Genomic DNA, 12,964 nt, shown 5'->3' with positions numbered 1-12,964 from the left:
TCTAGGAAGGCCTCCTAGAGGAGGTGAGCTCTCAGTAGGGCTTTGAAGATGAGGGAACTGAGTCCCAGAGAAGTGAAGTGACTTGCCCAAAGTCACACAACTCCTACTCCACCAGTGGTGGAGTAGGGATTAGAACCCATGACCTCTGACCTCTGACCTCTGACATGACCTCTGACTCCTAAGCCTGGGCTTTTGCCACTGAGCCACGCTGCTAATCATGGAAAATAGATTACAAACAGCAAATGAGATTACACGGCATACTCCCCTAACAAGCATATCTTTACAGTGTGCTACAATCGATATCAAATTATTTAAATTTAGATTTTATTGTATTTAAAATAATTCATTTTAATACAGTATTTCAAAACTCCTATTTAAAATGTTTCCATAAATCATAAAATGTGTCCATTGAATCATTTGAAGTAGCTATTCCTGCTTTTCCAAATACAGATCTGTCCTTCTATAGACTTGTGCTCACAAGAAGACGGGCCATTGAGTTTTCACCAAAAACTAACTTGAGAGTCTTTGACTGGGCAAAGAGAAAAAAACCAAAAAGCAAAAACAAAACAAAAAACCTGTAATGCTATTTTTTCCCTTTTCTAAATCAAACAAGCTCCATTAGTCAGGAGACACTATTCAATGTCCCTGAATACAGAATTTGCTAAATGTGAACTGGACTTCATGAAATATTTATGAATTCTCATTTAACATTAATTAAATTAAAAAGGCTTAAGTGAAGTGATTTTAACCTGGAACGGACTCACAAAGCATGAAAATTCAATGTTCAAAGTAAAGGAAATCACTTGATTGATATGAGTTGGGAAGATGACATTTAGCTTCTCTGCTGACTGATGCGGTTCTAGTTTGTGACAATTTAAAAACATTAAAAACATGCCGATCAAAAATGTTGAAAATTTTTATTTGAGGCAATGACAAACTATCTGATTTAGGTTGGAGACTCAATTCCTTTCAAATTTAGGTTTCTTGTTCCACTTTGGCTGTATTTATGCATATTCAAATGCCAAACTGGAAATGAGTAATGTAGAAAAAAGCCAGTGGTTTTAAAAAATATAAATGTCACATAATTTTGAGACTTCTGATTTCTTAGTTTTCTACTAGTTCTCTTTTGGGGGATTCTCCATCCCTTATGAAACTCACATGGAATTGATTCTCAAAGAGTAAGTTTAGCAAAAAATACACTGAAAATCCAAAAATTGCCTAGGTTGTTTCCTAGGGAGACTCATTTTGCAGATGCTAGGTGTTTGTTACAATGCCTTTTAACTTAAAATTAACTTAGAAATATTTTGCAATTCAACTCTGTTTTAAAAATCTAAACTGCTGGTAGATGAAAAAGAATGATGAAACCTTTTAGACTGTGAGCCCACTGTTGGGTAGGAACTGTCTCTATATGTTGCCAATTTGTACTTCCCAAGCGCTTAGTACAGTGCTCTGCACATAGTAAGCGCTCAATAAATACGATTGATTGATTGATTGATCGATGAAACCGCTACTTTGCTTTTATCAACTATGTTGTAGTTACAACTAGAGAAGAGACATTTTCAAATTCCACGTTCAATGGTGTGTTTTAGCTTCAAGAATATAGACTAAGTAAACTTAGAAGAGATGAATCACGAAATTATGAATTTTTTTTGAATTCACGTGATGTCCTTTGATTTCACCCATTCAGTCGGTATAACCCAGAACACAGAGAAGCCGATATCACTAAGGTATTGATTGGTGACAGTCAGAACACACAAGAAGTAGTTTATTTCTTTCCATCTAGTTTCACCCAGCAGACAAGTAGATACAAAAGCAGAAAGATACGTTTAACATATAATCACATCCTTCCTCTTACATTCATTGATGACTTTGGAAATATGAACATAGACCCTTATTTCCAATTTTTCAAAGTGTTCTCCAATATTTAAAACCTTTTAATTAGCTACTCTCCTTGTCCCTTTATTATTTTACATTAGTGACCAATTTTGCTTTAGTTATTCAGGATTTATCCTCTGCCACCTTTCACTGCACTAAAACAATTTAGAGTGTAAAATGAAATCTTACGCATTCATGAATCTTATGCAGTTGGAAGAAATCATACCCATAACAAATAAAAAACATATGCATTAAAAACAAAAACAGGGTGTGCAGTCCTGTAGAAGTAAATTTATTACCTCCTTAACTCAATCAATTATAATGAAAGAACTACAGAAGGATCAATCTCTAATCCATCTGGATCAAAAAATACATAGCTCATAGCTATTTAAAACACTGAAAAGCTTGGACAACTGAAGTAATTTAATTGAAGGTAAAATTGTTGAAAGATACCTTGCAGTTCTTCGGGAGCTGTGTTTCTAATTAGAAGGGACAGTCAGGTGATGGTTGCGGACTCTGTTTTCCAATTATTAAGAAGTACCATAATGGTTCTCTTGATCTCCCTTAACATGGTGAACTTTCTTAACAAAAGGATTTGCTTTGTAACAAAGGAGTCTGGTTTTTTTTTTACTTCCATTTACTCTCTTCTTAAAGCAAATTTAATGGTGACAAAAGAAAAATTCTGCTTTTGGAAAACACAATTCATTATCCAATGCAGTTAGGACAGAGCGGTGAGTAAAGTAAGCGGTTAAAGAAGATTGATGATAAATTGATGATAAACGGGACCCCAGAGCCTGATGCATATTTTAAATTTATACGCTCAAGTGTCCTTTTCACTCTACTGTCTTGAGTTGCTTTATTTATGAACCTATACAGATTGCAAATCTGTGTTGCCAATTGATCGGTCTTTTTAGAAGTCTGTGGCTTTTAAAACGGCTCAATAGAGTGGAAAAAAAAACGCTCAGATGAACTGTGTTTCAGATTGGAGCCTTGACAGGTTTTCCTCAAATAGAGGGTACAAAAGGTGCTCATGTTGAAGCCTGGCTCTCTAACTGGGCAATGCCCCAGGCAGATGTCAGTCAAGTTTGGGGCAGCAGGGAAGGGGCAAGAGATGTGTGGGGAGGGAGGAATGGGGATATGGTTCAGATCCCCCAGTTTTATTTCTTCTCCAGCTGCTGGTTGATCATCTACACAGCCCTCTTGACAACCAAGTCTGCAAAAAAAGAGGCTTTCCTGGGGCTCAGAAAGGATCCTGGTATGTGGGTGTGTGTGCGGGGTGGGGACTACAGTGGGGACTAAATTTGATTAAACTTTTTTCCCCTAAAAACACTGTCGATGCATAGAAGTATTTTGCACTTGTATTTTTGAGTCTCTTTTTTGGAAGGGGATGGAAGGGAGGGAGAGGATTCTTTGCACTCTCTGAGCAACTTGGGTCCCTAGCTCTCACAAGACTTGGGAGGTCTTGGACATTAACTTAGTCCTGTCCCTGTAAAAGGAGATTATCAAGTAGCAGAATGAGAGAGGTTGGTCATCCACCTAATGAAGGTCAGCCATTCAAGAGGTCTGGACTAAGGAAACATTTCAGGACTCAGTGAGATATGCCCAGATGATTGACTATCATTAGACAAGTAGAAAAAGGCCTGGAGATTTCTTCTCCGAAGGTAAAGCTGTCTCTTTTGAGGACACTGAAAAGCATTGTGGTTGGCTTAGTGACTGCTTTCTCTCCAGGTAGTCACTGGTTGGGCCATGGGATGGTCAGGAGCAAGATAAAGGGGAGGAGAAAGGAGAAGGAAGTTCGGTGAGGAAGAGGAGGGTGCTGGGGAAGCAGCAAGGCCTGAAAGGTTGAAGTTACTCAGACATCTGGGAGAGAGAAGGGCAGTACAGCGGGAACAGTCCAGCTACATATGGTGCAGCACGGGCATGGCCAGGAGCCCTGATGGGGGACGTGGGAAGGAGGTGGTCGGGGCAGCCTGGACATCTCCACTGATTTTGAGAATAAAACTTTAGAGGGCATTCATAAGACTGTGTTAAACCAAAGCCCGGTTGAACATGTGCAGTTGTGAACTATATTGTCAATAAGCCTGATATCTATATCTATCAATAGATAGATAAAATTATTTTAACTGGTTTGGAGCATCCAAACTGCTGCCATTTTTCCTACATAAAATGAATACTTCTGGGACCCAAATCGATTCAGAACTCACTGTAGCACTTGTACAAACCAGAAAAGCATCATTTGAAATGAAACCCCGTATTTCTTGCTTACAAAAATCTGAAGTTGGAGATGAGGTCTTGGCACATTCTCAAAGTCTTTGCATAAACTTGTTATAGGTTTCACACAGGTTTTTCTCTTTAGCATTTTAGAATATTTTTATAATAAGTTTCTAATTTTTAGCTATCTTCTTTACCTATATATCTATCAAAATAGAACCAGGTTATTGATTATCCAATAGAAGTGCATGATATAGTACCTAACTGACTGTTAACCTTCAAAACATTTTCTTCAGCTTCTAAAAAGTAACATCCTTTCCGAACACACCTGTCCCACCAAACTTGCATATTGCTGGACAGTGGCTTCACTGTTTGGATCTTTCTGGCGTCTCTTGTACACGTTATAAGGCATAATCGTTCTCTTGTGAAGCACTCGTAAGCGATCAAGTTCCTTTAGGCGACCTTCATCAACTGCAACAAAACCAAATGAATGATTCATTTTTCAAAGTCATACGCTAACCCACATGATATTTTCGGTTGCTTAATAAGACCCCTCTGAAATCACACAGAACACAGTTGCTAACTCCAGTTGCCTTCTAGGAGTGGTTTTCATAAATTGCAGCATGTTATATAATACAGGAACAAGCGACAAGAGGAACTCTGCTCTGAATACAAAACATAATCCGAGGAACCGAGTTGTATGCAAACACCAACCCCTTCTGGCACTTATGCTCTTATCATTCCCATCCTCACAGGTCACTATGCACATCAGTTGTATAGTCAACAATTTCTTCTGACTCCATTACTTGTAAATATTTTTATGTCAGCCTCCCCTGTTGGAGTTAAAAACTCCTCAGGGGCCGAAAATGTGTCACTTCTGTTGTTCTCAGGGCTTGAAGCAGTACGCTGCCCACAGTGTGTGCTCAATAAATATCATCACTACTACAGTTTCCTCCCCATTACAGTATAATCTCCTGACTTTACCAAGTTGGTAACTTGGTACTAAGTTGCCAGGTGTTGCACTTGACAGTCAGTATATATTATTAATTGATCATCACTATCATTATTATTACTATTACTCTCATCAAGAGATCCCTACCTTTCATCATTACATCAGAAATGCTGTGCAAATCAAAAGCTTAAGGTTAATTAAAATAAAACAAATTTTCTATATCTTAAACACCGTTTTAAGCTACTAAATTTTAAAATCCCAAATCTTTCTTAAAGATCCATCAGAAATCTATTTTATGTGACAGCTTTCCTCGATGACACTGGTAACGAGGTCTTCTCTTGACTCGTCAATCTGACTTGGGAAAATCACCTTGCTGGGCATGGTGCTGGAGGGTTTACGCCATTACAAGTCAAAATCAAAATATTTCATTATAAACCAGATTCTACAAACACATTTCCTTAACACATCAAAAAATTTCCACAGGGAGTATACAAACCTCTTCAAAGGTAAAGTAAACCAGTATGCCTCTCGAATTTTAAATCTAAGAAATCTGTAGTTTCAAATCAATCAATGGTATTTATTCAATCCATACAGTGCATACATTCCGCAAGAGGAACTCTGCTCCAAATACAAAATATAATCCGAGGAACCAAGTTGTATCCAAACACCAGCCCCTTCTGGCACTTATGCTTTTATCATTCCCATCCTCACATGTCACTATGCACATTCAGTTGTACATTCAACCATTTTTCCTGAGTCCATTATTTGTAAATATTTTTATAACAGTCTCTCCTGTTGGAGTTAAAAACTCCTTAGGGGCAGAAAATGTGTCACTTGCTTCTGTTGTTCTCAGTGCTTAAAACAGTGTGTGCTCAATAAATATATAATAATAATGATGGCATTTGTTAAGCACTTGCTATGTGCAAAGCGCTGTTCTAAGCGCTGGGGGGGGATACAAGGTGATCAGGTTGTCCCACGTGGGGCTCACAGTCTTAATCCCCATTTTACAGATGAGGTAACTGAGGCTCCGAGAAGTGAAGTGACTTGCCCAAGGTCACACAGCAGACATGTGGCCATATATAATAAATATTATAGTAATACATTAATATATCAATGTAATATATTGACACTATATTAATACCTGATAATATATTATAATAACATAATAAATAATAAGTACACTGTATAAATCCTTTGGAGAGTTCAGTAGACCATAGTCTAGACTGGGACTGTATTCAATCGTATTTACTGAGCGCTTACTGTGTGCAGAGCACTGTACTAATACAGCAATCGTTCAATCAATCAATCATATTTATTGAGCGCTTACTATGTGCAGAGCACTGTACTAAGCGCTTGGGAAGTACAAATTGGCAACATAAAGAGACAGTCCCTACCCAACATTGGGCTCACAGTCTAAAAGAGAAGAGAAACAACCCCTGCTCATAATGGGTTCACAGTCTAGAAGGGGGAGACAAACATCAATACAAATAAAACAGGCATGAATATAAACAGAATTATAGATATTCCAATTCTGTTATACGTACTTTCCCAAGGCCTTAGTACAGTGCTCTGCACACCGTAATTGCTCATTAAATTCATCCGATTGATTAATTGCAATACGATTGGTAGACACTAGACTACCCTCTTGTCAACTCCTCCTCTAGACTGTAAGCTCCCTGTGAGCAGGGAATGTGTCAGCAACTCTGCTGTGTTGTATTCTGCCAGGTGCTTAGTACAGAATTCTACACACAATAAGCACTCAATAAATACCACTGATTGACTGCACACTATCCCTGCCCTCCAGGAACTTGCAGTCTATGTGTTTATGTACAAAGGTGATGCTGCTGTAGGTGAGATTTGATCAGTACGTGGAGATGTGGCTGAAACCAAAGTGCGACTGCCTCTTAAATGTCCACTACCACAGTGCTTGAGAATTTACTTCATGGAGTTTTTAAAGCATTTCTTCTGTCCACCCTGTTCACCTTGGAGCAGTTGCCTAGGGATCCTGTTACTGTCTAGTCTCCTCAAATGCCCCACTCACTAAAGGTCTGAAGCGACTGCTGGTCTGACTGTGGTCCAAAACCTCACTGGTTGGGATCCTGTCTTGCCACTAACTCTTGAACAATGTGTGTTGGTGGCTTTGATGAAACTGTTCCAGAAGAATAAGTCGGTGGTAAATCCAGGCCTCATGGCCATAAAGAAGGGTCAGACACTATAACTTCCCTGTACTCCCTCAATTTGGTTTGAGTAAATACCACTCACCGTCTCTGAGAATACCCAAAGACTCGCTACGATTTTTGAATTTTCTTTTCTGCTTCCTTGCCTATTCTTGAAGTATGCTTGCTGCCTGGGGAACTGGATAGGAGGTAACGTTCCCCACCATGCTGCTGATGTTGAGCCTAAACCTCTCAAACTGAATAAATGCTAAAAAGCATCACTATGTACCTCTTGAATCACTACTCAAGACCAGCACATTTCTAATAACGAGCAGTTTGTGTGTGAAACCTTTGCTCTATACTCAGCAAAAACTGTGCATTCCAGCAGAGTAGACCTTCAGAAGCCAGAATTCCCTCATAAAGCCCCTTACGTGGGCCATCTTGGGTAGAGTGGGGTGGGCAAGAAGTCAAGTAGTTCTCTTTTCCTGATTAGGAAACTATTTTCCCCTGAACAACAGATCCTCTCCTCACTGGTGTATGTTCCTTGGGATAATGGGCTTCTCTCGGGAATCCCTCCTAATTATGAAGTCTCCATCACCCTCTAAACAATCTGTGCAAGGCTCCCGGTTAGAGTCAGGGCTATCTAGCACGGATTCCTGCTGATTCCTGAGACAAGCAGCATGGCTCGGTGGCAAGAGGACGGGCTTGGGAGTCGGAGGCCATCAGTTCTAATCCTGGCTCCGCCACTTGTCTCTGCTGTGTGACCCGGGGCAAGTCACTTCACTTCTCTGTGCCTCAGTTACTTCATCTGTAAAATGAGGACTGAGACTGTAACGTGATTAATCAACTTTCCAACTTGATTACCTTGTACTATCCCAGAGCTCTGAACAATGCTTGGCATATAGTAAGTGCTAGAGAATATCATAATTATTATTAATATTTGCCTGAAGTGTCATGCTACTCACCAAAGGAAAGATGATCTGCTATGATGCTACAAACTGCAGATTATGTTTTGCTAAACTTTTATTTAAAATTAGGAGATAGTGAATTTGCAACCAACACGAATGTTCAAACTATGAGAAATGTGTAACATTTTTCAAAGCTGGGTGTCCAGGCCATCTCTGCCCGATTGGGATCTGTACAAGAAATGAAGACTGATGGAGCACTGCCGAGTGCTGATTTCACTCTCCTGTGACACCCCTATCGCACTTTCTGCTCCTCCCCCATAACTTCCATACTTACACATTTTCCTGGTAAAACCATAGAATATTTCTGAGATAAAGTTCTACTAAAACGGGTCATATATCAATTCTAACTATACAATAGAACAATAATTTTATTGGTATTTAATAACAATAATAATTACAACTATGTGCCAAGCAGCGAACTAAGCACTGGGGTGATACAAGATAATCAGGTCAGACATACGCCCTGTCCCGTAACGAGGCTCACAGGCTATGTAGGAGGTAGAAGAGGTATTGGAATCCCATTTTATAGATGAGGAAACTGAGGCACCCAAAAATTGATTTGCCCAAGTTCACACAGCAGACAAGTGATAGAGCCGAGATGAGAAGCCAGGTGTCCTCTGCCTCTCAGATTTATACCCTTTCCACTAGGCCATTCTGCTTCTCTTAATGGGCTTTATTTAAAAAAAAAAACACATATATTTTTCCCCCCATTAAGTGTATAAGTTCCTTATGGTCAGGGAATGAGTCACTTCTTTATTCTGTACTTCGAAAGCACCTAGTAGAGTGTACGGAACCAATCTCAATAAATGCAGCTACTATTGTTACTATTACTACTACTACTGCTACTACTACTATTACTTCTACTACTACTAAAGGGAGGCAATGCTAAACAATTATTCCCCCACAAATCTTACTTTCTATACTCTCATTTGAGCCTGGAAAGATGTCTTTCTTTGGACTCGAGACAACACTCTCTCTTATGCCCAGGGGCAACTGCTTTCAAATCTAATCAATAATGATAATATATGCTTTTAACAGTCACATTTATTCTCAGATCACAGAACTCTTCCCATAATAATAATAATAATAATGGTATTTGTTAAGTGCTTACTATGTGCCAAGCACTGTTCCAAGCTCTGGGGTAGGTTCAGGTCAATCAGGTTGTCCAAGTGGGGCTCACAGTCTTAATCCCCATTTTACAGATGAGGTAACTGAGGCACAGAGAAGTGACTTGCCCAAGGTCACACAGCAGATAAGTGGAGGAGCCAGGATTAGAACCCACGCCCTCTGACTCCCAAGCCCATGCTCTTTCCACTAAACCACACTGCTTACTGTACTTCCTATAAGTCACTTTAATTTATTCTCATGACATACCCACCAGAAAAGGGAAAATACCGACATTTCCGCTTAACAGGTAGAAAGGTTGAACATCTTGGGCATTCCTAAGGGCCTGGATCTCGGTTAGGAGTGGATCGTTTGAATCAACCACCACAGGCACACTTAAATTAAAAACTTAAGTGACTGCTTAGAAGGTACCTGGCCATTTGCCTCGTTCCTGGTGGCAAATTGCTCACACAGTACACCAGTATTTATGGTAGCCAGCCAACTACCATCAAGCAAAAACTCCTCACCCTGGGCTTCAAGGCTGTCCATCCCCTGGCCCCCTCCTACCTCACCTCCCTTCTCTCCTTCTCCAGCCCAGCCCGCACCCTCCGCTCCTCGGCCGCTAACCTCCTCACTGGGCCTCGTTCTCACCTGTCCCGCCGTCGACCCCCGGCCCACGTCCTCCCCCGGGCCTGGAATGGCCTCCCTCCGCCCATCCGCCAAGCTAGCTCTCTTCCTCCCTTCAAGGCCCTACTGAGAGCTCACCTCCTCCAGTCTGGCCTTCCCAGACTGAGCCCCCTTTTTCCTCTCCCCCTCCCCCCACACCCCACCTCCTTCCCCTCCCCACAGCACCTGTGTATACATTTGTACAGATTTATTACTCTATTTATTTTATTTGTACATATTTACTATTCATTTTGTCAATGATGTGCATCTAGCTTTACCTCTGTTTATTCTGATGACTTTACACCTGACCACATGTTTTGTTTTGTTGTCTGTCTCCCCCTTCTAGACTGTGAGCCCGTTGTTGGGTAGGGACCGTCTCTATATACTTCCCAAGTGCTTAATATGGTACTCTGCACACAGTAAGTGCTCAATAAATACGATTGAAGGTATGAATGAATGAATGAACTGGTAAGGTGCTGCTCTCCAAGACCCCATGAATGGCTGTTTGTGGCCAATATATAAAAAAGCTGAATGGAAGCTATTTCCCTTTAGAGATGGACAGATACTGGGGTGCCATTACCTGATAAGTAGAGGGAGAGCATGTCCAGTGTCAGAGATCCCGCCTTAGGGAATCACCCCATCTCTGCCTGATGATGATGTTGATGATGTTGCGAGACCAGAAAAATCTGATGGGCTGAAATGAATCTGCTTCCAGATTGGAGGGGAGGGAGGGCAGAATATTCCCAAAAGAAGTGGGGTGTGTGTGTGTGTGTGTGTGTGGTGTGGGGTGTGTGTGTGTGTGTGTGTGTGACACCCATGAGAGGTGGGATGAAGTGTCAGATCAAATGCTCTAAACTGGAGCAGAAACCAGAGAACACGTTTCTGACTGGAAAATGCGTTGTGGACAATTATTTTGTACAGTACTCTTCACATAGTAGATGTTCAATCAGCGCTATCGTGATGGACCGAATGCAACCATTACATTGCCCCCTCCAGGGTCCTGACAAAAGGAGGACACTGAGGCACAGAGAAGTGAAGTGACTTGCCCAAAGTCACATAGCTGGCAAGTGACGGAGCCAGGATTAGAACCCACGACTTCGGACTCCCAAGCCAGTGCTCTTGCCACTGAGCCACGCTGCTTCTCTGGGATTACGTGGGTTGATGATGATGATGATGATGATGAAGACGATGGCATTTGTTAAGCGCTTACTATGTGCAAAGCACTGTTCTATGCGCTGGGGGATACAATGTGATCAAGTTGTCCCACGTGGGGCTCACAGTCTTAATCCCCATTTTACAGATGAGGTAACTGAGGCTCAGAGAAGTGAGGTGACTTGCCCAAGGTCACACAGCAGACATGTGGAGGAGCCAGGAATCCAACCCATGACCTCTGACTCCAAAGCCTGTGCTCTTTCCACTGAGTCACACTGCTTCTCTGGACGATCTGGGTTCTGATGGATGTGGGTTCTGATCCCGGCTCTGCCACTTGTCTGCTGTGCGACCTTGGGCAAACCACTTAACTTCTCGGCCTCAGTTGCCTCATCTGGTGGCCTTCCCAGACTGAGCTCCCTCCTTCCTCTCCCCCTCTTCCCCCTCTCCATCACCCGCGCCTTACCACCTTCCCCTCCCCACAGCACCTGTATATATGCATACGTGTTTGTACGTATTTATTACTCTATTTATTTATTTATTTTATTTGTAAATATTTATTCTATGTATTTTACTTTGTTAATATGTTTCGTTTTGTTGTCTGTCTCCCCCTTCTAGACTGTGAGCCCGCTGTTGGGTAGGGACCGTCTCTATATGTTGCCAACTTGGACTTCCCAAGCGCTTAGTACAGTGCTCTGCACACAGTAAGCGCTCAATAAATACGATTGATTGATTGATTCCCAAGCGCTTAGTACAGTAAGCGCTCAATAAATATGATTGATTGATTGAATGAATGAATGAATGAATGAATGAATGAATGAATGAACTTCCCTAAATAAAACTGTAAGCTAAGCTGTAAGATTGTTATGAGCAGGGAATATGTCTGCTAATTCTGCTACATTGTACTCTGTATTGAAGCAGCATGGCCTAGTGGCTAAAGCCCAGGCCTGGGGGGTCAGAAGGTCATGGGTTCTAATCCCCCTGCTCTGCCACTTTGCTGTGGGACATTGGGCAAGACCCTTTACTTCTCTGGGCCTCTGTTCCCTCATCTGTAAAATGGGGATTGAGACTGTAAGCCCCACATGGGACGGCGACGGTGTCCAACCCAATTTGCTTGTATCCACTTCAGTGTTTAGTACAGTGCTTGGGACACAATAACAGCTTAATAAATACCACAATTACTGCTATTTATTATTACTCACCCAGGTGCCTGGTACAGCGCTTTGCACGAAGAAAGCACTTGATATATACCATTGACTGATTGATCGAAAACTTATGAAATGCCATTAATGCTGAAGATCAATGGCCCAACGAGTCCAGGATTCTGCCTCCAACAGGGGCCCCCGGATGCCCGGAGGAACTGTGTGATGACTGCCCATGGCATTCATACAAATGGAGAGGAATGTAATCGTTGCAACAGTGTTTACTGAGCACACACTGAGAAGTACAAAACAAGTCAGTAACAAGGAGCTGAAACTCTGTCAATATTTCCTTCTAATTACCCCTTATGGACTCTAGACTGTAAGTTCGTTGTGGGCATGGGGAGTACGGGGAGAGGACAACATAATATAACAGAAGCATTCGCTGCCCACAACGAGCTTACAGTCTAGTCTACCAGCTCTGTTGTACTTTTGCAAGCACTCAGTACAGTGCCCTGCACACCGTAAGCATTCAATAAATACCATTCATGATGACGGACTTCAGGGCATCAGAGTTCAGCCCAAACTGAAGGTTTTCAGAGCAGTTATGCAGCCCGGCTGGATTACCACCAAGAAACCATCCAGCATGCCAAACAATTTCATCACAATCCCCTCCCTCCCAAATAAAAGGGGGGAAATCACAGGATACCACACTGTGTTTTGGCATCAAAACAATGCTGAAAA

At 41.6% G+C, this 12,964-nt stretch overlaps 1 protein-coding gene across 5 annotated transcripts in view; it reads right to left on the bottom strand.

The window, feature by feature from the left end:
* Nucleotides 1-1,730: 1,730 nt before the first annotated feature.
* The window catches only part of ATE1 (arginyltransferase 1), a 249,168-nt gene continuing 237,934 nt past the window's right edge, over nt 1,731-12,964 (bottom strand). For all 5 annotated transcript variants that reach the window (XM_038757582.1, XM_038757583.1, XM_038757580.1 and 2 more), the window contains one exon: nt 1,731-4,557. In XM_038757582.1, the coding sequence (XP_038613510.1) occupies nt 4,379-4,557 (179 nt within the window). In that variant the 3' untranslated portion in view covers nt 1,731-4,378. The remainder of the gene's footprint in view (nt 4,558-12,964) is intronic.

This window comes from Tachyglossus aculeatus, chromosome 16 (assembly GCF_015852505.1).
Source record: "Tachyglossus aculeatus isolate mTacAcu1 chromosome 16, mTacAcu1.pri, whole genome shotgun sequence".
Taxonomy (NCBI): domain Eukaryota; kingdom Metazoa; phylum Chordata; class Mammalia; order Monotremata; family Tachyglossidae; genus Tachyglossus; species Tachyglossus aculeatus.
The sequence above is the reverse complement of the archived record's forward strand: the minus strand, read 5'-3'. Positions and strand labels throughout refer to the sequence as shown.